This window comes from Abramis brama, assembly GCF_963993115.1.
Source record: "Abramis brama genome assembly, chromosome: 3".
NCBI classification, from domain to species: domain Eukaryota; kingdom Metazoa; phylum Chordata; class Actinopteri; order Cypriniformes; family Leuciscidae; genus Abramis; species Abramis brama.
Genome location: NC_139965.1, coordinates 33,754,900 through 33,782,133, shown reverse-complemented (window position 1 = coordinate 33,782,133; position 27,234 = coordinate 33,754,900). Strand labels below are relative to the sequence as shown.

The 27,234-nt window shown below is 40.3% G+C and overlaps 1 protein-coding gene across 1 annotated transcript in view; it reads right to left on the bottom strand.

The window, feature by feature from the left end:
• adamts18 (ADAM metallopeptidase with thrombospondin type 1 motif, 18) overlaps positions 1-27,234 on the bottom strand; it is a 71,028-nt gene that overhangs the window by 8,270 nt on the left and 35,524 nt on the right. The window contains exons 13-18 of the mRNA XM_084108202.1: positions 22,234-22,406; positions 19,174-19,304; positions 18,887-19,010; positions 17,075-17,322; positions 12,545-12,665; positions 11,787-11,913 (exon numbers count right to left, since the gene is read on the bottom strand). Of these exons, the coding sequence (XP_083964328.1) occupies positions 11,787-11,913; positions 12,545-12,665; positions 17,075-17,322; positions 18,887-19,010; positions 19,174-19,304; positions 22,234-22,406 (924 nt within the window). The remainder of the gene's footprint in view (positions 1-11,786; positions 11,914-12,544; positions 12,666-17,074; positions 17,323-18,886; positions 19,011-19,173; positions 19,305-22,233; positions 22,407-27,234) is intronic.

Sequence of the window (27,234 nt, the reverse complement as noted above, 5' to 3'; positions counted from 1 at the left end):
GAGACATTCCAAGGTTCTGTAATAGATTAATCCATTTCATTGCAGCAATATGATGAACACAAGCTGGAATGAATCATGGCTTCTTTCTGAATACTCAATATGTCAAATTTTGTGCTTTTGGGCACTATTTGCGGTGATGCAATAGTGCCCTCCTATGGCCAGTCATTCAGTAAAAAAATAAATAAATGTGCAAGTCACATTGCAAATTCCGCAGCACACTAAAACACGGAAAATGAATAACTAAAGCATAAAGAATTGACAGAATATTGTATTTCAGTAATGTACTCAAAGTTATTTCAGCTCAGGTTATCACAACAAGGACAGTGTTAACGTTTGTTAATGTTTTTGATAAATGCTGACACAGGTTGAAGCATCACAGCGTCTTCAGTGTCACATGATCCTAATCATTCTGATATGCTGATTTTCTGCTCAAGAAACATTTCTTATTATTAACAATTTTGAAAACAGTTCTGCTGATTAGTATTTTTTTGGAAACTGATACTTTTTTTTCAGGATTTGGTGATAAATAGAAAGTTCAAAAGAACAGCATTTATTTGAAATAGAAATCTTTTGTAAAATTTTAGGTGCCTTTACTGTTACTTTTGTTCAATTTAATGCACCCTTGCTGAACAAAAGTATTAATTTCTTCCAACAACAAAAAAGAAATCTGACTAAAATTTGTAAAATGTGTATATTTCATTTTGCACTTTTCCATCTAATAAAATGTTCTTTTTGTGAACTGAAATTTTCTTAAAGGATGTGACATGACAAAATACTGGCTAAATTCAAAGGATAGTTATGTCTAAAAGACAAAAGCAAAATGTAAAAATCAAAACTGATGCCACAGCAGCTCTCTTCCAGTGCTCAGATTGCAACTCTGTCCTTGCTTCTCTTGGCCGTGGATGAAAAGAGGCTTTTAAAATAGAGCTGGGTAGGCCAGGGAGAGATTAGAGCAAATGACAGCTATGACAAGAGCCGTGGCCACAACACCGGACAGACGCCCCGGGTTGAGTTCTTAGAAGACCCGGTTCCACCCAACCACTCACACAGACCTGAGCCACGGAGCTGAGAAAAATCCTTTAATTTTCTCTCCAGCCATCTGACAAATTGGAGGGAGATGGTTAAACTGCTATTTTAATTGAGGGAAGAAACACGATCCACAGCACAATATGCCTTTTCACTCCCCCTCGTGCTCTCCTCGCCACATAAATGACAATGTGTCATTGGTCAAAGAGCTGACATGCCGTGCCTCACTGCAAACCACTGCTGGCTCTTGTTTTAATTTTGTATTTCTGGAATCTTTCAATAACTTGCATATTTCAAGCCATACAATTAAAGGAGACATATCTTTGGGGACAATACTGTGGACTGCTTCACATTTCCGGATACAGTCTGATTTTGCTGGCATTTTCTCCATGTCTGCCCAAAACGATGCACCCATAATTCATACTTATTCAAAATCACTTTTTAGCATTCTCTGTGGAATGCTTTTGGTTTGGAAGCATTTGTCAGTTTAAGAGCTCTAAGACAACCATGTATTTTCCTAAACCCACGCGACTTTGTGAATTCCTTTGCTAAAAATATCATTTTAAACAAACCAAAGCTTGTGCATTAAAAACTTTAGGTATGTTTAGTTGTATTATATAGGAATTTGTCTTTACTGTTATTCATTGCAGTAGTCTTTGTTTTTTCAGTGATCATGTGTAATTTAAATTATTCAACTCCTATTGCAAAGCAGGTTTATTGGTAAAATTTACAGACTTTCAGCTGTTTGCAATGAACAAATTAAACAAATAGCTCAACACAAATGTTTCAAGTGGTTTTCCCAAATTCAACTGAAAATGCAACTTTTAATGACTTCTGTATTCTCAAAATTATTCAACCCCTTCATGGCAAGCATCTTTAGTACTTAGTAGAACACCATTTTGCTGTTATGACCTGCTGCAAACAAGATGTTTAACCAGACACCAGCTTCTGGCAGTGTTTTTTGAAGAATCTTAGCCCATTCCTCATGAGCAATGGCCTCCAGTTCAGTAATATTCTTGCATGCTGCAACCGCACTCTTCAAATCCCACAGATTTTCTATAGGGTTCAAGTCAGGTGATTGTGATGGCCAATGTAGAATATTCCAGGACTTCTTCTGCAACCAAGTGGAGTTTGAGGTGTGCTTGGGATCATTGTCCTGTTGGAAGGTCCAATGTCGCCCAAGCTTCAGCTTCCTCACTGATGGCATGAAGTTTTCTCCTGATACTTCAATGAATTCATCATTCACCTTCCACACGCTGCAGGTTTCCAGTGCCAGAGGATGCAAAGCATCCCCAGAGCATCACCACCATGCTTAACTTTTCAGCATATGCTTCCTTCTTCTTCTTTCAGACATACCGCTGATCCATAGGGCCAAAAAGTTCCAGTTTTGTTTTTTTCGCTCCACAGAACAGAATCCCAAAACTTCTGTGGATTTTTTATATGATTTTGAGCACTTTTCTTGTGCTTTTGGGTCAGTAGTGGTGTATGTCTTGTAGTTCTGGCATGGAAACAGCATGCGCTTAGTAAGAGCCAGTGCAAGCTGAAAACTCAGTGTCACTGTTCTGCCGTGCAAAGGCAAAAGACTGTAATTTCGTTTTTGGTCGAAAATTAGTTATTTATATTTTTGGCACATTCAAGACCTTTATCATGTGGATGAGTATCTTGAATCAATTCCGTTGTTTTTTCGAGAAAATAATGAGTTGTCTTAATAGTAACTTCCAAAAGCCCATGAGAAACAAAGGCAGAACACCGTAACATCAGTTACCGCTCTTTGGCTTTGTTTTGGAACGCTCGAAATTGAGTTACGGTACTCTGCCTTTGTTTAGCCGCGCGTCAATATGAAGTTACTGTGCCGGTGTTCTATCAAATAATGCTACCTACCAGATTGTACGGTGTTCTGCCTTTGTTTTAATGTCCATTAAAATTATGGTGTAGCCTGTGTACTTTGTACAGCTACCGTTCTGATGTCCTCAGAGCTTTGTCCTGCGGTCAGAACATTTAGTATGGTCTACCCGCCATCGACAAACGTGCGATATCGATCGCGAAGGATTATGCAGAGTTGATCGAGAAACGTTACACATTGCCGTATCAGATGAATACAACCAAGAATTAAAGCCCCGCCTCACTCAGTTCGGGTACTGGACCTGGTTGAAACCACTCATGCATCTAGCTGGCAGATTGCCTTCAGCCCCGCCCTAAACACGGTCGAGCCAATGCTGGACTAATATATCTATGGAGGTATTTTGTCATGTCAAATGTATTAATAATGCCATCAGAATGCAACCAAAGCACAGGATAGCAATAAGTAGATGGCTATAAATAATTGTAAATCATACAAAATAAATGCCATGATCACTAGATTTTATACAGGTGTTACTATAATGATTTTGTTAATGGTGATCAGCAACCAAATATTGATAATGTGGAAGTTACTGCCTTTTGCCTTGGCATGACTTCTCACTTTTTGCTGACAATACAAAGGCAGAGTACAGTAACTTTAAAATAGTGGTCAAAAGTCAAGTTTGAGCTCAAGATTTTTTTATGTATATAATTTCCATTACTAAAACATCTATTTGCCAGATTTCCAGTGTCCTACCTATAATTAATTTGACGGGACAACTAAAAATCTTTAAAGTCATTTTTCTCAGTTCCACACTCTAGCGACTTAAGGTCTTTTGCCTTTGTAGGGCAGTGTTGACACCAAATCTTGCTGTATGTCTCTTGCAGTCATTCAATGTTTTTTCTGAACCTGCTCAGAAATCTGGTTGCAGCCGTTGATAGCTTCCTTTTTCTGCCCGATCCAGGTAGTGTAACCACTGTTCCTTTAACTTTGAACTTGCGAACTATGCTTCCAACGGTGTCTGTAGAAACATTTAGTGCCTTCGCTATTTTTTTTTATCCTGTTCCTTGTTTGTGTAGGGCGATGATATCTTCTCTTAACATTTTTTACCATTCTTTTGACTTAGACATATTTCTAACATGCAGTCAAATGTGACACTTAAAGGCTTGAAGAGTGTCAGTTGAAGACAAAAGCAAACCTATAATCATGCAACACGGCTAAGAAACTAAAAGAAAAGCACTGCAAAAGTCTTTACGGCATGTGCATTAATCTTTTCATGACATTTTAGGGAACAAATGAAGCTGGCCGCTTCTGGGCCTGGCCCATGTTTGAAGTCACCGTGCTCCTCGCTTCACAGAAGCAGCAAGGCAGCGTTTGCAGATGGGAGTACGTTGTCAGACTGAGTCCTGTAGGCCATAGTCTGGAGATTAGCGCTCCATTCCTGGTCGGCTTCGCTCAATCCCCACAGGGATGCCGTCTCTCTTGCTCCATAATAAAACATGGGCAGACCTGTCAACACTGAAGATATTTGCTGGAAAGATAAGCAGAAGCTTCTGTCTTTTTCTCCTGTTTTGAATGCATGCCAATACTTTTTCTGGAAGTGTTTCCAAAGGTCTATTTATTTTCCCTTTCCTGCACCCTGTTTTTAGTTTTCCTCTTTTCGGCGGTCATAAATCAAAGTACATAATGCCTCAAACAAATAATGTTTCAGGAGTCTAAAGTCGATATCCTAAGGCTGTGATGTCATTCAGAATGGAGTGAAACAGACTCTGCTCGGCATACAGTGGGGGAGGTCATTAGTAACTGTGGGATTTAGGACCTGTCTGTCTGAACAATAAACATCCTTACAGTATGACCTAGACGCAGTGAAAAAAAATCCATCTTGAATAGTGTGAATCTCATGAAGAGAAAAGAAAAAGCATAAGGCCATTTAAGATTTCACATAATACCCCATTGTACCTTCATTTAAAAAGCTCTTAAATGGATGAAAAATTCTGACATCAATTACTCACCTTCATGTTGTTCCAAACCTGTATGACTTTATTTATTCTGCAGAACACAAAATAAGATATTTTATATGAAAGTAAATGTGGTCCAAAACAAGATTAGACCTCACTGACTTTCATTGTACGGACAAAAAAAAAAAAAAAATCACAGACACATTTTCAAAATATCTTCTTTTGCGTTCTACACAAGAAAAAAGTAATACAGGTTTAAAAACAGCACGAGGGAGAGTAAATAAAGACAGGATTTTCATAGTTGGAGAAACTCTCCCTTATCCCTGTAACTAACTCATTGTGTGACCCACAGAAGGGTGATGTCATTAAGGTGTGTCGCCAACTGAAGGAGTCTGGGATCACTGGTAATCTCTACCGGTAATCAGAGTACCTCTGCTCACCAAGTTAAAGTGTCATTGGGTTACAGACATTAGTGATGGGAACCCGTGCAGTCTGTTTCCACATATCCAGCACCGCCGCAGACACGCTGCTCTCCCGTCAACCCTACCGTTGTTTTCAATTACACTGTTATTGGACTATTTGTCAGGCTTTGAATGGGACAAGCCAAATCGGTTAGAGCTTGTTGCTGTAAGGAAACAATCATATGGTCTTGATTTCCCCTTTTAGCATCGCCTCGCCATAGCCTGCACATTATAATAGGTCGCAGCCAGCATTTCACACGATGTAAGGCCAGAGAGAAAGAGAGAGTGAGAAGGATGGAGGGAGGAAGGAAAGCCAGGAGGAGTGATTTGTTATCTGAGTGCCATAATGGTGTGTCAATGCCTTTCACTCTTGCAAGTGAAGGATGCTGGGTATGTAGATGCCTCTGTAAGGCAAGAGATCAGTAAATCAAGACGAGTTGAGTGTTGCTCTTTTGAGAATGGTAGCAGGAATCTCAAAAGGAAGATAGACCGGCAGATTGACTTTAGCTTTGAGACACCCAGAGAAAGGCTGTTTTGAGCAGATCCTTTCATAGTCTCCAGAGCCCAGAGAAGATTTCTGACACCTATAGGCTGAGAATGTTTTCCCAGGGTCCCTAGTGAGACAGTCCCCGCTTTTCTTTCTCTTTTTTCCATGTAAAAAGATCTTTAAGCGTGTCTTTTCTTAAGTGACTTTTTTTCCATTTATCCTCCTCCTTTCCAAATATAACATTATCCCTTTCACTCATAACTCTCATTGTAAATATAATGGGAGTCTTCGATAAATATGATGTATAAATAATACACCAATTCTTGGAATATTTGAGTAGTAATTCACCGTAGTCAACAAAAAGACAAGACAGAACGAGAGACTAGAATTTGTGTGCATATGCCTTATTGAGAAAGCTGGTTTGCGTATGTGTGTATGTGGGTTTGTGTTTGTATAATTTAAGAGGTGCGTGTGTGGCAGGCTGTGGCTTGGAGTTGGAGTTTGGACAGTGAGGGAACAGTCAGTCCCTGTCTGGAGGCTATGTTAATCCTGTTTTCTTTAAGGAATAAAACAGAGAGGAGAACCCGAGAGAGAACGTGACTTTTCAGAGCTTTAAATTGGGTTCAAGCTGAAGCTACCACAGCTGATTTCAGACAGACATACCAGGGCACCGTGCCCATCAATAATGATTGAGAGCATGGTTGGACACCACTGAGAATTGAACTAAGAATGCTTTTAAAATTTGAATGGAGGTAGCAAACATGGTGTAGAATTTCAATTTAAATAAAATAACTTAACTTAAAAAAAAAACTTATTTGAGATTAAATTAAAATTCCCCCTATCTTTTTAGCGCAATTTTCCCCCGGAAATTGCGCTTGTTAACTCATGATTTCTGATCTGTGCGTCTGTGCGCACCAATCTTGCACTTCTATCTACTCCTCAACCAGACCACCTAGAGACTTCGGGTTTTCGGCATTATGTTAAGGAAGGTCTAATCTCGGGAACGCACAAAAAAAATCCAGGAAAAGATTTACTATCTCTTAGTGTTGTGATCCCATGAGGTGAGAAAATTGCGCTAAAACACTCACCGAGTTTTTATTACTTGTTTAATGCATGTAATTGATCTTATTCTAAACGATTAATCCATGCATTTAATTTTTTTTTTTTTTTTTTTGGACTTCATCACTTTTAATCAAAATGTCACAACTCAATCTTCCAGTGAAAAAAAACAACAACAAAAAGACTTCTCTATGGTGACGGCCGGACTTCTCCAATCGACTGCAAGCTCTCAGTCTCAATACAATCAACAACCGATTCCCCAAGTCCCCACCCTACATTTTAGTCAATGTCAAAATACGGAAAAAAATCTCTGTAATTCCATTACATCCCCTAGTGAAAAAAACTTCTCAGGTTACAACTGTAACCCTTGTTCCCTGAAAAGGGAACGAGACACTGCGTCGATACGACACTTTGGGTAACGCCCTTAGCGTAACGCATCTGAAGTATGAATGAAACTAATCCAATCCTGATTGGTGCTGCGTCATGACGTAACGTGACGGCATACACGGAAGCTACAAAGGGATGGTGTGCCGCCACGCTGGCACACAACAGAGTTAGCTTCTGTGATGAAGCAAGTCATTCCCAGACAAGGGAAGGTGTGGCGGAGGGACGCAGTGTCTCGTTCCCTTCTCAGGGAACAAGGGTTACAGTCGTAACCTGAGACGTTCCATTTCGAGGGAACTCGAACTGGGTTGATACGACACTTTGGGAAATGAGTACCCACTATGCCACAACAAGCCCTGCCTGTCTCAGTTTGAAGCTGCACTCAGACACACTTAGGATGAGAGCACTAGAGTGCCTGGCGTAGAAGGAATGTCCAGGCTATGAAATCTGAAAAAATTATGAGGGGTGGGCCATCCTGCTGCATCGCACACTTCTTGGATCGGTGCCCCTGAAAGGAGGGCTCTAGAGGACGCCATGCCTCTGGTTGAATGAGCCCTCAAGGCAAAAAGTGAAGGAAAACTGCGCACCTGATAAGCCATAGATATTGCCTGAACGATCCAGTTGCTGATGGTCTGTTTAGATGCGTGAAGCCCCTTCTTGGGTGACCTGAAACACACCAGCAACTGGTCTGACTTCCGCCATGAAGAGGACCTCTGAATATATATCTTGAGAGCTCTGACAGGGCAGAGCAAATGAAGTCTCTTTTCATCCGCCGTCACGTGAGGTGGGGGATGAAAAGCCTGCAGAACTGTAGGCCGTGCCACATTAGAAGGCACTTTAGGCACATAGCCCGGCCTGGGATGCAAGATAGCCTTAATGTCGCCTGGAGCAAACTCCAGGCACCCATGAGATATTGAGAGCACCTGAAGGTCTACTACTCTCCTCAGAGAAGTAATGGCTAGTAAAAAAGCTACAGTGAGGAAAATAAGTATTTGACCACCCTGCTATTTTGCAAGTTCTCCCACTTGGAAATCATGGAGGGGTCTGAAATTGTCATCGTAGGTGCATGTCCACTGTGAGAGACATAATCTAAAAAAAAAAATCCAGAAATCACAATATATGATTTTTTAACTATTTATTTGTATGATACAGCTGCAAATAAGTATTTGAACACCTGTCTATCAGCTAGAATTCTGACCCTCAAAAAGGGTCTGCCCTAGTCTGCCTTTAAAATGTCCACCTCCACTCCATTTATTATCCTAAATTAGATGCACCTGTTTGAGGTCGTTAGCTGCATAAAGACACCTGTCCACCCCATACAATCAGTAAGAATCCAACTACTAACATGGCCAAGACCAAAGAGCTGTCCAAAGACACTAGAGACAAAATTGTACACCTCCACAAGGCTGGAAAGGGCTACGGGGAAATTGCCAAGCAGCTTGGTGAAAAAAGGTCCACTGTTGGAGCAATCATTAGAAAATGGAAGAAGCTAAACATGACTGTCAATCTCCCTCGGACTGGGGCTCCATGCAAAATCTCATCTCGTGGGGTCTCAATGATCCTAAGAAAGGTGAGAAATCAGCCCAGAACTACACGGGAGGAGCTGGTCAATGACCTGAAAAGAGCTGGGACCACCGTTTCCAAGGTTACTGTTGGTAATACACTAAGACGTCATGGTTTGAAATCATGCATGGCACGGAAGGTTCCCCTGCTTAAAACAGCACATGTCAAGGCCTGTCTTAAGTTTGCCAATGACCATTTGGATGATCCAGAGGAGTCATGGGAGAAAGTCATGTGGTCAGATGAGACCAAAATAGAACTTTTTGGTCATAATTCCACTAAACGTGTTTGGAGGAAGAAGAATGATGAGTACCATCCCAAGAACACCATCCCTACTGTGAAGCATGGGGGTGGTAGCATCATGCTTTGGGGGTGTTTTTCTGCACATGGGACAGGGCGACTGCACTGTATTAAGGAGAGGATGACCGGGGCCATGTATTACGAGATTTTGGGGAACAACCTCCTTCCCTCAGTTAGAGCATTGAAGATGGGTCGAGGCTGGGTCTTCCAACATGACAATGACCCGAAGCACACAGCCAGGATAACCAAGGAGTGGCTCTGTAAGAAGCATATCAAGGTTCTGGCGTGGCCTAGCCAGTCTCCAGACCTAAACCCAATAGAGAATCTTTGGAGGGAGCTCAAACTCCGTGTTTCTCAACGACAGCCCAGAAACCTGACTGATCTAGAGAAGATCTGTGTGGAGGAGTGGGCCAAAATCCCTCCTGCAGTGTGTGCAAACCTGGTGAAAAACTACAGGAAACGTTTGACCTCTGTAATTGCAAACAAAGGCTACTGTACCAAATATTAACATTGATTTTCTCAGGTGTTCAAATATTTATTTGCAGCTGTATCATACAAATAAATAGTTAAAAAATCATACATTGTGATTTCTGGATTTTTTTTTTTAGGTTATGTCTCTCACAGTGGACATGCACCTACGATGACAATTTCAGACCCCTCCATGATTCCTAAGTGGGAGAACTTGCAAAATAGCAGGGTGTTCAAATACTTATTTTCCTCACTGTACCTTGTTCTTGACCTCAGCCGACTCCAGAGGTTCGAAGGGGGCCTCGATCAGCCCTTCGAGAAGCACTGCCAGGTCCCATGTCGGAACCCTGGTACGAGCCGCAGGTCTCACCCTCCAAGCCCCACGGAAGAAACGTATGACCAGCTGATGTCTCCCCAGAGGCCCATCACCCAGAGGAGCATGGAAAGCCGCAATGGCAGCCTCTGGGTAAGAGAAAACCACAGTGGACAGTGGGACATCCCTAGATACGCGAACAATTCAACTTCCACTGGGCCGAACCTCATGCATATCGTCTTCACCACCTCGGTGTGAAGTCTCCGTTCCCCGGGCCTCAGCCCCTGCCTCAACAGGATGTCTGCTCTCTGATTCTGGTCCCCTGGGACGTGCATTGCTCTGAGAGATAACAGTTTCTCCTGGGACCACAGGAGGATCTGATGCGACAATCTGGATAGAGGGTGCGTTCTCAGAACCCCCTGATGAATCAAGTAGTAGACCATCGACACATTGTCTGCGTAGTGACACCTGAGGTCTGGGAGGAAGCTCCTCAGAGCCCTGCCATCCATGACTGCGCCCCAGCCCGTGAGGGAGGCGTCTGTTGAAACGGCTTTCTGGCGACATGACGCTCCCAGCACGGGGCCTTGGGACAGAAACCAAGCTTTTTTCCACATAGATAGGGAATGAAGGCATCTGCGCATAACCCTGATCATGCGGAACGGGTTCCCCCTCGGGGAAAACCCCTTGGTTTTCAACCATCACTGCTGGGCCCTCATGTGCAGCAGGCCGAATGGAATGACGTTGGACACTGCTACCATGAGCCATAACACTCTCTGAAAATGTTTTCCAGTGATGGCTTGGCCTAGCTTTATTCTGGTCACCGTGGCCAGGACTGACTCGATCTGTGCAGGAGACAATTGTGCCTGCATCATGACCGAGTCCCACACCACTCCCAGGAACGTGGTTCTCTGGGCTGGTGCCAACACGCTTGAGTCTCAACCCCAGGCTCTGGATGTGGGCAAGGACGACATCTCGATGCCGAACTGCCAGCTCTTGTGACTGTGCCATAATAAGCCAGTTGTCGATATAATTTAGCACCCTGATACCCTGAAGCCTCAGAGGAGCTAGAGCTGCATCCATGCATTTGATAAACATGCGAGGGGAGAGAGCTAGGCCGAACGGAAGAACCCAATATTGGAATGCTTCATCCTCGAAAGCGAACCTCAGGAACTTCCTGTGAGATGGAAGGATGGATATGTGTAAGTATGCGTCTCTAAGATCTATCGTGACAAACCAATCCTCAGATTTGATCTGACTCACGATGATGGGAATAGTGAGCATCTTGAACCTGAATCTCCTCAGAGACCAATTCAAGTGCCTTAGATCTAAAATTGGTGCAACCCCCTGTCCTTCTTGGGAACTATGAAGTAGCGGCTGTAGAACCCAGACTCCCTCTCCGGAGGAGGAACACGCTCTATGGCCTCTTTTACCAGCAGGGAGTTTACTTCCTGTTCCAATACCCGACCCTGCACTGGGTCGACTGCAGTCCACACCACCCCGCTGAATTTTGGTGGGCGGAATCAAACTGCAGCCTGTAACCCTTCTCTATTGTGCGCAGGACCCAAGGAGAAATATTTGGCAGGTCTTGCCATGCTTTGAAATATTCTACTAAGGGAACCAGCCTCTCGAGACTGATTTTGGGTATTATTCGAGATTCGTTCTCGATCCCCTGAAGCGGCTCTCCGGCAGGGTTTGGTCGAAACGATTCTCGATGTGCAGACGCTGCCTGGCCGCAATGAACACAGCCAGCACCCTCAGAAGTGCTATCTAATGAACTGAAAGATAGCCAAATCTCAAGAAAGTATGGCACAGGGAAGCCAGACACAACACACACACACATAGAGAGAGAGAGAGAGAGAGAGAGAGAGAGAGAGAGAGAGAGAGAGAGAGAGAGAGAGAGAGAGAGAGAGAGAGAGAGAGAGACTCTTACTAGGCAGGGCAGGGCTGTGTGTTACACAGGTGAGACCCAACCACAGGTCTGGTCTGAGGGTTGCAGAGCGAAGAGTTGACCTGCGTGTGTTGATCTTGCAGACAAAGGGCTTTCGTCGAGACCCGACCTGAGAGAGAGTTAGAAACAGATGGGATGTGTTATTATTATGGATGAGTACAAACACTTTGCATCTACTCTCTTTGGATATGTTGTAGAGATCCATCTCAGATAAACGAATGCATCATCATAGCAAACTTTTTGAAAAGGAAAGCTTGGAGCACACTGTCCATGAATGGTCTTTCTGGGGATTATGGGAGCTCAGGATGAATGGCAGTACTGTAGTGTGGCTTCTGTTGAGGCAAACAAAGCTGGGCCTCTGTCAGTGTGAGAGGCCAGGAGGGGCTGCCCAGAGGTCTGCTCTAAAGAAAAGCATGAATGAAACTGTGTGAGAGCACAGATAGAGATCTGTGCTCTGGGCATGTCATAGTGCTGTCTGTCTGCCACCAACACTCAGAGAAAACTGACTGTGAATGGAGGAGCCACTACCACAGAGATGAGCCAATGAGATTGTGAGGTCTGAAGGGAAGGAGGGGCACACTTTTGTCTTTCTGTCCTGCTCACAAAGGTGCATTTGATGGACCTGGACAAACACACTCATAAACTTCCTTTCTCAACAACACACAAGCACAATAACTCTCCGCTCTCTCACACTTGTATCAAAAAAATAAACATGTACAGTACATTTGGCACCGACTCACCCCCAGCACAAGGCGCTGAGCAGTCAGAGCGCACCACAGACCAAGTGTAGTTGTGCTTCTTCTCTGGATGGGGAAAAGTATACTCCCATGATACACCAGGATTTTTACCCTGAAGAAGAATCTGTGGAGGAGAGATGATCATACAGTAGGTCAGTTATAATCAAGTGACAGGTTTCTGTCCATCCAAGTACACACTACTGTTCACTGATTTCAGTCATTTTCATAACATTTTCAAACACTTAAATTATTGCTTTAGTCAAACTGAAATTGAACTTGTTTCTGAATGTCTTGTCAATGTCTTCTCCAGCAAGGGAGAAGGTGCCAGAGTGTCTGGTGCTGTTTTGAGGCTATAGCTCCATTGGGACTGAGAGACGACACCACAGTGTTCCTAGTGATGCTGCACTGGAGGGATGTTTAAATTAGATTGTCTATGTGTTTGAAATGAAGCTTGTCAGCTTGGAAAACGGCACAAGTGGACCAAACTGTGGGTTGGGTGAATCTGAATATTTTCATATAGTGGTGTACAATGAGACTTAACTTCCCAGGAAGATTTACATCAATGTTTATGTTTCATTAGGCCTGTATGCTATTGTTTTGGTGGCTGTTCCTGGAGAAGATCTTACAGTCATTCATGTGAGACTAGACCACAGAGGAAGTTCAGCAGGTTTCTCACTAAATATGTGCCCAGGGCCAGTGAGGACGGCCTGAGGATAACTCTAATGGAGTGGAAAAGTCCTCAGACAAGAAGAGGAGCTTTTTTCTTTTCTTTTTTTTTTTTTTTTTTACTTAGGCTTTGCCACATGGGGATTTTCCTCAGACTATTTGTAATAAAAAAATGCAATGACACTAAATTCACTGGAACTGGTAAACCACCAAACTATATGTAGAAAGTACAAACAAAGCAGCTAAACAAGGATCGAATACTAAGGGTCACTGCACTCACTGAAGAGTTACAGCAGTGTTTACACAAGCCAACAGTAATTGCAAGGCAGCCCAAATTTCTCGTAAGTAAGAGTGAAAACTGAAGTAGTGGATTAGGCAGATGCCACCCAACCTCTAATTACTATGGATTTGCCCTCAGTGAGTTAATGTTTTGAACAGGAAGAGTGTGGCAGGCTGCTGCTGATGTGGGAAGATTATCTTTAAGTCAGTCACAATAAACACAATAAATACTCTTCACCCAGCCTCAGTGCTCTGCCAGATTAACAGGTTAGCTAAAACCATCCAATTTCTTTACAAGCCAAAATTGGGTTCAGTTTAGTGTTGTGACTATATGTTTTATATTAAGGATGGAGAGGCATGAGTTTGTGTGCATTCATGTTTTTAGTTTAATGAGATGCAAGAGACCTGTAGTAGAGGGGCAAAGAGTCTATCAACAGAACATGGATCAAACAAAGGTGGTGTTTGAAGGATAGATGATTTCCAGAGGAAGTAAAACAAGTATATTGAAAGACAGTGGCAAGTTAGCAAACTTTTTGGCTCACTTTCTTTCCGAGCATCCAGGCTGAATCTATTGCCCTGGAAGTGATCCATGAGGCCATGCACGCTAGCCTTTTCAAGGCAGGTCCAGATTTACAGTTGGCACTGAACACAGAGCAGCAATTCCAGAATCAGGCTCAGGAGGAGGTCTCTGATCCATCTGTGATCCGGCTAGTCATCTGACTATGGATACAACACATGGAGAAACTCTACCTCTTCTGATCCAGGGTCAAGACCCACATGAGTCCATTGCACCATGTCTGTGCTCTGATATAGGAAGTCTAGAGTTTCAGTCTTAACATATGCAACATGAATCACAATTCTGATTATCAACTCAACATGCAAACATCATTCCCTATCCAAATATTGCTTCCTTGTGTCTTATATTGTCTTATGTTGCAATAAAAGCTTAATTGCATGCTTCTGTCCCCATTCTCGCACTAGACATCCCCTTACTATCTTTCACCCTAGTCATTCTAAATAATGACGGAAAATCTGGGGCAATTACTGAACTCTGTTGAACAGGACCACTAGGACAGGTTCAGTATCAAGCACTCCCAGTATAGGGTTACTACACAAAAATCCATCTGTACCCTGGCTAGAAGTGTAGAAGTTTCTCCCGTCATAAAGAAAAAAGAGTGGATGAAAGACTGATGAATGGGAGCATGGATACCACATATAAAGGCCCCGATATACTTTAAGCAAAATCAAAGAATAAACTGGTGTGATGTCATTTTGAACAAAATCAGGCCACAATGAGTTCAAGTTCGATTGGAGTTTGTTTTCGGGAGTTTGAAAAATGCTGAACATTCCGGAAAAGATTGCTCCAGCTGATAAACACCTTCAAACTATGATTGGTCCATGGCGATTACGTAATAGGTATATGTGCTCTGGGGCTCCACCTTCTTTGATGTGGAAATCTTCTCTGGGGAATTTCTTCTGTTCAGTCTGGGTTTGCTACAAGCTATGCTTGTTACAGGAACACTACAAGAATGTCAATACCTAAATGAAAATGAAAGGAGTGTTTCAATCAGCAGTTTGAAGTTTGAAGGGAATGTTCTGATATGTCTTGTCTAGTGCCTCTCAATCCAACTTGCTGAGCTGATTACAAGTTCTGGAACCAAGTCAAAGCGTACATTCACATTTCTTAAAGTGCATTTTCCTTGGCATTCAATAAGGGTCTTGAAGCTGAAGTAGAAGGGTAGACTGAGAGATCCAGTCAAGCATAATTGACCAGCTGCTTCCCTCGAATCACAACTCCAAGCCTCTCTGATCTACTGAGTTCAATTGCAGAAATCTTAATCTTTTAATCTCTCTCTAACCTCCTCTTCTTTTTGAAATTACAGAGCATACTTAGAGAGATTAATGCCAACTCATCTGCAAATCAGACCTCTGCTGCCACTGCCCACCCTGGGGAAAATGTAATGAACAGAGGGCATGTAGGATAAAGGGGAATGCTGCATGCACGTAACACACAGGTTGAGTACTGTGCAGATCAAAGGCCAGAAAAAAAGATCAAAATGAAAGTGTATTAAGTGAAGCATGCTTAACTTTTATACAACTCACTTACACAACACCTGCAGTACTATCAAGACCAAATTAATTTTTAACAGTTTGAGGTGCTGGTAACAAAAGAAATGTGGACGTTTGATTGCAAAGACTGTAAGTATACTGTACATAATGTATCAGCATTTGTTGTAACTGGTAAGTGAACAACAGAAAGAAATCCAAACATGTTCTGTGATGTAACATTTTGTGATGGTTACAACAAATATTTCAGAAAATATTCAGCAGAATTGAATTGTTTTGGTGTTACAGCATTATTCCTTATTTCAGTCTTACGTTCCCTAGTGAAAAAACCCTATACCAAAATGTATTTAAAATACATTTCACACTAAGTATAGTATAAATCTATTAGCATATTTACTGACATATCAATCTTTAAATGCAATATATTTAAAGTGTACCTAAAGTATACTTGCAATAGTCCCATTTTAGCACAATCAAATACTTAAGTATATCTTTAGTTGGACCTCAGCTCTATTTCTGAATAACTAAAGTGCATTAGGTACAAAATTAGTTGTTCCAATTTAGCAGACTTTCAGTATATCAATTTAGTATACCAAAAGTACTATTGCAGGTTATTTATATTAAGTTCATAAATATGTAAATGTTTTTGTAGTATACTTAGCATAAAATAAATGTATTTCAAATACATTTTGGTAAATGTATTTTTCACTAGGGTTGTCATGGTCATAACATCTCTACATCTCGATATAACAAACGTCTTCTACTTGAAATCTTGACAAGATCTCATTTAATTTTCCCTTAAACTCAATGTAAGCAAAGTTGTTTTCCCACGTTTTACATAAAACTTGTTTCCTCACATTTTTTTCTTGGTCTGGAGGTAACAAAATCCATTTCTAATTGTAATGTATATATACAGTTATATCATGGATAAGTCAATTCTCTTCCCAAGAACAAGCATAATATTACAGATCCCACAGAACTGATCTATTACAGCAGGACACAATGGCATAAAGGTTTAAATGATTCTTCTGAAATCAAATTATATCCCTTTCTCATCTGCACTTCAGGTTTGTGCAGATATATGAAGCGCCCTTACTATGACTTAACCTCAATGGTCATCTGAACCCACACTCGTCAGTCATCATGTAAGAGGTGCCCTGTGCTGCCCATTAGCAAGAGCACACAGTGTAGCAAGTTCAAAGCTTAGTGCTATTCACAATGTCGCACCGTTTGATCTTGAATCTCCACATACTGAAGATGAAAGTCACAATGACCATGTCGGCTCTGGCCTGCAATTAATCCCAAACAGAGGCGTTAGTCTGCCCGTTTGACTCATTTGTGTGCCTTCTCTTCTGTCTCTCTCTCTTATCTTTCCCTCATTTGTTTCTCGTCTCTCTTGCCCGCCCACTGTCCCTCAGCTTTGTTTTCATCTGACCAAATGGCCATGGTACTCTTGCCAAGACCCTGTCATGGCTAATTCGCTAACAGGTGTCAGGCCAGACGGGGACGGGGGTCACTCACTTCAAAGAGCAGGGTCTCATTAGTGGGGCCTGTGGCGTACAAGGTCTCAGGCCGGTTGAAAGAGCGCTGATAGTTGAACGTAGTGCCGGCGAACTGAAATGTGCCCGGCCAGTCCACCGTCCAATCCCCCGTCAGGTAGTAGGTGCCACGCTTCAGGCTGCGGACAGCAAGGTAGCTGGTAGAGATCTCCATCTCCTGCACCCTGATGCTCCTCGCTCCAGCAGGAACCATCACAATGGGGTAATACTCTGAAGAGAGAAAAAAAAAAGAGAAATAGGTTTGCCATGTCTGTTCACTTTTGCAGTTTCTGCATTTTTTAGGCCCAAAGAAAACAGGCATCTTTGAGCTGATGCATTATCACCTCCTTTAGTCAGAAGAGAGCAAAGAGGTGCCAGACTGCAGAGCTCTTGCTGTGTAAAGTGCTCTAAAAAATACATTACCGTTTTCTGTTAAGCCTGAGGAGAGGAGCTCTAAAGTGGCCCACAGACTTGCCTATACTGCAAGAATTTAATTTGATTTAATTTGATTTAATTTGATTTTAGTTCATTTGATTTTATTTTATTTTATTGTATTTAAGTTTAGTTTAGTTTAGTTTAGTTTAGTTTAGTTTAGTTTAGTTTAGTTTAGTTTAGTTTAGTTTAGTTTAGTTTAGTTTAGTTTAGTTTAGTCTCTGTCAGCATATTTTATTTCATTCTGGGCCACTAGTTCTAAAACTATTTTGATCAAATCAGAACAATCAAGTACCACCTAATTACAATCCTCCAAAATTCAGTCCCTTTACTGTCCCTTTCACACATATACTACTACCATTCAAAAGTTTGGGGTCAGTAAGATTTAATTTTTTTAACTAAAGAAATCAATACTTTTTAATTGATCTTTAATTCTTTAATGCATTGAATTGATCAATAATGGTAGTAAAGCCATTTATAATGTCTATTTCAAATAAAGAATGATTTCTTATGAATGTTCTATTCATCAAAGAATCCTGAAAAATATGCATCAAGGTTTCCAAACAATTTATACATATATATACATGGACCAATGAAATTATGGTTGGCACGCATAGTACGGAGTGTTGGAAGTCACCTGTAGGAGAAAAAAAAATACAAGACCTGCAAATCCGTGGCCATGGCTTTTTCCCTCCGTTTATAACAAATTCTGTACAAATTCTTCAATTGTTTCCTTGGTTTGACATATCGTGCCCACGGAATAATAAACCGTACCCATGAGATCATAATCCATGCACTCAGATTTGTAAACTGTACCTTTAATTTATGAATTTGTGGGGACGGATTTCAAAAACTAAAGGTATCTGAGAGCACAGATTATAAACTCATGGGTACGGTTTATCAATCCATGGAAACCGAGGGTACAATTTAATCATTTGTGAGGATGGTTTATCAACTGAGGGAACGAACTGCAAAGCAGTGGCCTTCGGGTTTCCGGGTTTTGGTTTCTCCTACAGGTGACGTCCTGGGCTTCGTACACTTTGAGTTATTAGACACAGCATTACCTTTTTATACCTGCACTGCCAATGTAAAAATGCAAGACTATTATAGATGCATAAAGATTTATTCAAATTGCAGATATTAGAAAATACATTTTTAGTAAAGAATACATTTTTTATATTTTGTTGTAGGGTCATGTTGTGTACCCCCTCAGGTGAGAACCAATGCTTTAGACATATTTCTATTATTTTATAATGATTTACTCATTGTTTCTGTCTCTTGAAGCCTGTTATTCTCTTCCAAATATTGATTTGTCAGAGAAGGTCAGAAGGTATGAAAGGAAAACCCTCTAAAAGCACCTTACCATTGGCTCTGTGCTGAAGGGTGTACTGGCCACTGTAGAACTTGCAGGTGGAGTTGTCTCCTTTACACACCCCACAGGCATCTAGAGTGGCATTTGATCCCAACACCTGGTCACAGCCTACAGGCTACACAGGAAAAGTTTTTAAAATGAAATTTTCAAACTGAAATGCTCAGTTTAGCCCATTAGGCCTGTTGAACATAACAAAATGAAAACCAGTGACAAATCTGTGGTAAATGTGATGCCAGAAAATGCCAGATGCATTTCATAATCTGCATCTCCTCACATACCTCACATATCCCATCAATGCACACGCCTCCTTTGTAGTCAGAGCAAGACGTCCCATCTTTGACTTTGCTGGACATAGCGAAGAAAAAATCAAAGTCCTCAGCAATGCAGTACAGTTTGCAGATGTCCTCTTCTAGATAGGAGATGAATAGGGTCATTAGATCTTATAGCTTCAGAGTGGTTTTACGTTAGATCTTTTTAAGCTGTCCACCGTTACCCTCAGCAATCTGCTATGAAGTTTCATGCATGAAGACATATGAAGCAATGATCTTATGAAAATTTTTTCATACAAAATGCAGGTGGACTTTTATGTCAAATGGAAATCAATTCTTTGACACACATGCACAAACCCAGAAAAATAATGATTACCATATATCACATTTTATAGGTCAAGTAGTTTGAGCTCGAGTATTGGATTGCTTTGAGTATTGGAACACAAATGGCTGCATACAAAATAAAATAAAATAAAATAAAATAAAATAAAATAAAATAAAATAAAATAAAATAAAATAAAATAAAATAAAATAAAATAAAATAAAATAAAATAAAATAAAATAAAATAAAATAAAAAAAAAAAAATAATAATAATAAAAAAATAAAATAAAATAAAATAAAATAAAATAAAATAAAATAAAATAAAATAAAATAACTTCCATTTAAAATTATGTCTGTCTGTGTAGTTGTATAGTCGCTACACAAAAGAGAGAACTTTGCTTTCCATCATGCATCTTTTATTCCAAGCAGACACAATGCAAATGTGTATACTGTCTAGTGCTAATTACTGGGCATGTGTAAGCTATGTATGGTTGGCCGTGAAGCAACTAGAAGACTCGCCAGGCTGTACAGAACATCCCCACAAAACATATGTTACACTAAAATTTAAAACTCTGTTACAAATGGGCCCATAAAGCTGGAATGCAAGAGGGGCGGGAGGGGAATGCTCTATCCAACTCTCCCACCGAGAGAAAAATATGGACCTATCAGAGATGCATCTGCATCCACACTTCCCAGTCAGAAGAAACAGACCCAGGCTTGTTCAATATAGCAGCACAGTATGAACTGTTTTGTCCTCCTATTGTGAACATATTAGATCATAATTCTTGTGCTTTTACTTCGAAGTAAATCACTTCATTTAAATTCTGCAAAACCACGATGATGTTACAGGTTTAAAGGTGCAGCTGAAAGGGAAACCAAACAATAGTAAAATTAATGTCCCTAAAAGTAAAGGCCAAGTGAAACTTATCAACAGAAGACGTCAGCGTTTAATCCAATTTGATCTAACGCCAAAAGCCCAGTCAAACAGGGGCAAGTTCTTCCTAACACCTGTACTAGTCACTGAAAGTACACCAAGGCCAGACATGTTCTACTGATAAGAGAATGGAGCTCCAATTACCCCACTGACACGCCTGGATACACCAGGAGACAGCTCAGCATCTCCTCTCTAGGCTTTCTCTTTAGTTTTAAAGAAACTGACAGGGTGGTACCCAAATGTTCTTATCCTTTCCCTTTTTCACTTCCAGCCCACTAACTCATAAGGAAGCCCAAATACATAAACAGCCTCAATGGGTCCTTTTCAGGTACAAACCTGTCTACAGGGTTGATCAGTGCACTGTACTCACAGAACGAGTGGCTACATGTTTCCAGTCCAAATCCATCCACTACTCAGTCAACACACATTAGGTGAGATAAATCGTTTGGGTGGAATATGTTTGTCCGATGTAACAATCTCAACACATACTGTCAGAAACAAATGGGAATGATTTTAAAAACACACCTGTTCTAGCTGAGTCAGATATCAGAGGGTATTAAAAACCCTCATAGTAGGCAAGGTCAAGGATGAATGTTTTTTAGAGGTTTGTTGTAAGATTTTGTCTAATGAGGGTTTTTTTTAAGAAATTAGTACTTATATTCAGCAATGATGCATTAGATTTATAGAACATTTATAATGGTAGATTAAAATTCTATTTCAAATAAATGTTTTTTCTTTTGAACTTTCGATTCATCAAAGGATACCGAAAAAGAAATATGTTTTCTCAAAAATAATAAATAGTAAAACTATTTTCAACATTGAAAATAATAATAAGAAATGTTTCTTGAGCAGCAAATCAGCATATTAGAATAATTTCTGAAGGATCATGTGATACTGAAGACTGGATTAATGATGCTGAAAATTCAGCTTTCCCATTACAGGAATAAATTACATTTAAAAATATATTAAAAAAAGAAAACAGTTATTTTAAATTGTAATAAAATTTCACAATATTACTGTTTTTACTGTATTATTGGTCAAATAATGCAGCCTTGGTAAGCAAAGAGACTTTAAAAAAATAAGATATGATATGATATTATATGATAGATAATATATTATATTATAAATGCTAATCAAATATCACATGTGCAGTCAAACAGCATTCACACAGGAGAGGTTTCCTGCGCTCTCTTCCACCCGTCAACTCATTCCCCGCCATTGACGTAATTTTCCGTCATTTATGACACAACACTTCCCCGCAACTTAAGGACATTTCCGGCAATCCATGTTTTCACTGTTTTACGGTAGGGGGCGCTATTACGCATATTATGCACATGTAAAATAACGCGATTATCAAACATTACACATCATATAAATCAAAACTGCCTATCATTACCGAATGAAATGTCGACCCAGGAAGAGCTACAAGACTTTGCTTGGGGGAGTTGATGAAAGCGATATACTCCATCTATGTTTTGATCATCGTTCTGAAACCAATACGGACCTAGGCTTTGACTTTTTGTTCAAAATGTTGCTTTTTTTTATTAAACTTACCCTCATTCAAGTGATGAAAAAACAAATTCATGAAGCCAAAATATTTTTATTTTTTTTAAAGCAGAGGCTCTGTTCTTTGTTTTGATATATTGCATGATCAGATATTCATACAATATATATATATATATATATATATATATATTCTGGAGGCCAGGAAAGTTTTGTGAAAATTATCAAAAAAGCTGGCGGGGACAGACATAATAAGACATTTGCTTTTGTTCATAATTAATGCATTAAGGCCCAAATATCTCCCAAATACCTTCCACTTTGGTGTATGGCTTCCATTTGTAGTACCATCCCCTGAAGGGTTTGCTGTTGTACTCGGCGCACTGCTGAGCTCTGAAGTCCACTCCATTGGGCTGGCATGGCTTGGTGTTACACAGCTGGTGCAGTCGACTGGGGCCTTGGCAGAACTTGCCGTTGTGCTGTGGGCTTGGGTGAAACAACCAGCAATTAGCACAAGTGAACATGGAAGCAGGGAGAGAGAGAGAGAGGGGGGGGGGGGGGGGGGGGGGGGGGAGAAACAGATGTGCCTCAGCAAGCATTCAACATTCGTGTGGAATGACAGCCATTCAGTATTTTTTGGAAGAGGTTCTGGTGAGATACATTTCATATGTGCATTAGCATCTGCACTAAGAGAATGCCTTTGAGTGTTATCGGTGATTTGTCTGACTGAATTACATCCCAACTGACAGCTGTAAAAGATATAAAGTGTTTGGGATGCAATTCCATTCATGACTTGGACTCGCCTTTGTTTTCAACAGCAATGATTTTTGAATAATAAACTTCAGCAAGAACAAGACAATACACAGCTGTGCTGATCTATGTGTAATCTGAGTAAACTGGCTTCCCCATTGCAGTCAAATGGGAAAACTGGTTGAAAATGTTTTGTTTTGGATGCTGGTAACACTGTCAGAAAAATGTGTGGAAAAAATTAGGAAAAATTTTACTTTAGGGGTACAAGAGCTTGTCACTGGGGCAGTACGCTTAAAAGGACAACCTCACACCTTTTCTACCCCTAAAAGATGCATTTTAGTACCTTAGACTAGTAATATGTACCCTTGAGGTACTACTATGAAGTTTTTTCTGGTGAACAACATCACTCTGCTGATCCAACAAAAAACAACCACCACATTATCATAAACCTGCTTGGACCAGTATGAAAATTCATTCATTCACCTTTATTACTTTGAAACCTGTAATGGCTGACTCCTGCACTCAAGGCTGTATATCAGGTCAGCTCTCAGGCTGTGTTGCTGAGGCAGCTGGAGGCTGGTGAAGAGCGGCAGCCTCCTCCCAATGCCACAGGAATGCCTCCGAGTGCCACATGAAGCAGACAGTCACCATCTTTCCCTGAGGGAAAAGCAGCCCAGCAGCTCCTGTAACTGAGTCTGTGAGAGCAGAGGCATGCTTGCGGCATGGCTGCATGCTTTAAAGTGGAAGACTCTTGGGTACCCTCTTGTAGCCTAACCTCAAAGCAAAGGACTGCGCCATGGGCTTGTCAATGTGTGTGTCTGTGCATGTTCTTTTATTCTCTGGCCTTTAGCTTTTTATTGCATGTTCACACTTGAGGTTAGGAAACCGCTCACAGAGAGAACAGATAAGTCTTCCTCATGCTCTTAAAAATCCCTCATCATCTTTATGCATGAACAGTGATCAAGCACAGTAAGCATGGGGAAAACACACACAGTGAGATAAATTAATAACTTTTAATCTCAAAACTGACAACATACTTCTATTGTCTAGACTAGAGCAGCCATTTTCAAAATGTGGGTCATGACCTGCTGGGGGGCTGAAGAGTTGGAATAAGTGGGTCACTAGAATGGTGGTGCGTTCAGCTGCAGTGAAAACAAATATACAGAGTTACCTCTGTTTTATATTATTAATGAATCGTTTGAATAGGTGATTGGTTAAATGCCTAAAATAAGATCTGTGGTAAACACAAGCTGAAAATATTTTCACGGTTTATTTTACAACATAAAATACATCAGTAATAGCCCACTCATGATTTTTGAAAAAGGCAGTTATTAACAAGTGGCTAAATAGAACTAGAGAGACTGCTGTGGGCATTAAACATCCTCATGGCAAAAAGGAAAACTCATCTACTCAGTAGTGCACTTTTACAACCTTGTTGTGTTTATGTGCCGAGAATCAAACGCGCAGCCATCTTTAGAATTTTGTCTTTGAACTTCCATTTTTGCGGTAGCTCTGTATATTTCTATGGCATCGCTGTCAAAGAGTAATTAGCTAGTTAAGTGGATTTACATATTGTAGAGTTAAAGAAAGTTATCATGAACATTGTAATGTTTGAAGCAGATGTCATAACAAATGTAAGTAGACTGGGGAGTTTTTTAAACGACATTCATTCATAAATCTTACCTTCATGCTGTGGAAATACAAACCGTAAGACAGAACACAATGAGTGCAGCGCTGAAAAGGGGCGGGGCTACATAAGGTCTATACTTGCGCTCTTCAAATTTTGCTAACTAGAACTTTCTAGCTTGTAGATTTTAAATAAAGATCAAAAGATTTTGTCGGAAGCTTAGTGGTGTAGACGTATGACCATGGTGTAGTTAATTTTTAGCTTTTTTACTTCTGGTGATTGTATTTAAGCAACAAAATATGTAAGAATCATAAGCTTTTATTGGTCACGGAGCTCTTTTTTTTAAAAAAAATTGCAATAATCCAATAATCCTATTGGCTTTTTGTTGAGGGAACCAGCGTGATGCTAACTTCCAGATCGGAATACTAAAATATGTAGGCTTCAATTACTTTAATAATGTTTTCTTTTTTATTATGTCACTGATATGTTTTTGGTAAGTCTCAAGACTGAAAACGTGACTAAAAGAGTCAGGAGAAGTCAACGAGATCAATGATAGTCTAACAGTGCTGTCAGACGGCTGTTTGTGCATGTCTGCTTTTGTTTTTGGAGCAGGTTTTCAGGCTGATCCTATTAGAGCTTTAGCAACAGTGTACTATGGCTCCATATGGTAGAGCACTTATAACAACACACAGAGCAAAGAAAGAGATTTGGAGAAAAGAGGCGGAAGAGAAGGATATGTGTAGGTTTTCTGATTAGACATTGAAACAACTGCACCCAAATTAATTTTGTGCTACATACTAAACTCCACACAAGAGTTGTTGGCAACAGGAATATTATTCTTCCTTTCTCTCTGTTGACAAGACTTTGTAGCACTGTTTTGCAACTGGAGAATGTTAAATCTATGAACAGCAGCACTGGGTGCAAACAAGGAAACAAGGTCACCCTGTCTGTCTGCTTGCCTGAATTACCCCAAAACCCCCCACCTAGACCCACATCCTTCTCTATCCCACTCTCTCAATACATCAAACATAACTAAGACCCCCATCTTTAATCAAATCCTCATTATGCCCACACTGTTAGCCATTAGGTATCCACTTTAAAGTCAAGGCATTAAAACAGAGCCCTCCACATATAAATAAACAATACCAAACAATGACGTAATGAAATTTAATCGTTTGTTTGTCAGAGGCTTTACCAAAGTCCTGAGGGTGATCGTACATGCATCCTACTCTTTCAACTTTGGCCTCTGGTAATGGTGCATTAATGTTACCCATACTCTGATAGTTACCAATATTTCCAAACAAACTTCAAAAAGGCAATCCCATCAACAACTATCTCCACTAGGCTGTTGTCAAGAGAGATATTTCTCAAACACTCATATCAAAGATGCATGAACCTGTAAATCTGGCTGCTGAGTATGGATACAGTCAAGGAAGCACATTTATCAGATCATTTTTATTGATAAATGTTATTTGAGTGAGATGACATCTCTTGCCGCTGGCTTCAACAGCTGTCTCTTGAGGACCTTATACTGAAGTGATAAGTACGGGGATTCCCCTTGAACCTCACCGCCACAAACAGAAGACATACCAACACCTATTCTGCTGCAGGTGCTGTCTGAAAGCAGTAAGGGAAGATTATCCATCAAAATGCCTCTTTTGAAACACTTCATTTCCGAGTGAAATGATACAGATAAAATGTTCTGATCAACATGAACTCTGATTCTGATTTTCATAAGGAATGCAGGCAGATGTTCGTGGTGTGCACCTCATAAATATGTGTAAACAGCTGGTCGATGAGAAGAGAAGTCAGAGTGAAAAGCTGCAATATCCCCTTATTTTTGTTGAACCATGAAGGGGGTCACACTGATAGCAAAAAAACAGAGAAAATGGAGGCTAATACCTCCCCAAAATCTCAGATTATAGTGCAAATTCTGCCTTAAAAGCAAACCCATCTAACAGATTCACTTCAACCTAAACCTCTCTTAGTGGATCAGACGCCATTGGCCTAATACAGACCATCAGAATCAGGACAAAACAACAACAACAACAAAAAAAAAAACATTCACACAAAAAGCACTTTAATGTCTGCCCACAAGTAAGATTAATTTAATCCAAATTTGTGGGGTAAAAAAAAAAGACACCATTTTTTTTATTATTATTAAATCCAACATATCAAAAACATAACAATATTTAGGTCATAGAAAGGTTTCTATACAGTATAATCTCAATTTTAACAAAATAAGCTTTCCTGCAATAATGTGGGAAATGCCTACTCTAAATGGTGTGCATTTATGCGAAGGATCTTTAAATCAAAACCAGGATTCTAGCTAAGCACATTGAATGAGATCACAATGCATAATATAGATCATATGTACCCAATCTAATATTTAATATACTCCTTGGGTATTTGCAGTGCTTTAATGAAGTTCCCCACCTCACTTCACATCACTTTGAATAGTTTCTTTCTTGCTTTCTTGCTTTCTTTACTGGAACTGTTCATGTCAGACATGTTGGTCTGGCTGTCTAAGGCATTATAAGTATTTCCTATTCCAACAGAAATATGTTAAGATGCTCTAGACAGCAAAATGTTGACGAAGCACAATCCCATGTTCCATCAGCTTGACCAAACCACCTGCGGTCTATTGAAACCCAATCTCAAATAATCCTGCCACCACATACAGAGAGGAAGAACCTGAACCTAAATACATAAAAACTACATCTTGCTTTTGACAGACACTCACATCTTTAACAATCCTGCTTTATATTATATACATTAATGCAATGTAAGTTGCTCTAGATATAAGCATATGCCAAATGTATTCAAGTTATGTATTTATTCATGTATTGTTCGTTTGTTTGAATCAATCAATCAAAACTAACTTTAGTTGGACAATAACTTTATCCTAGAGCTGTTGTAAAGCCTAAATAATCTGTT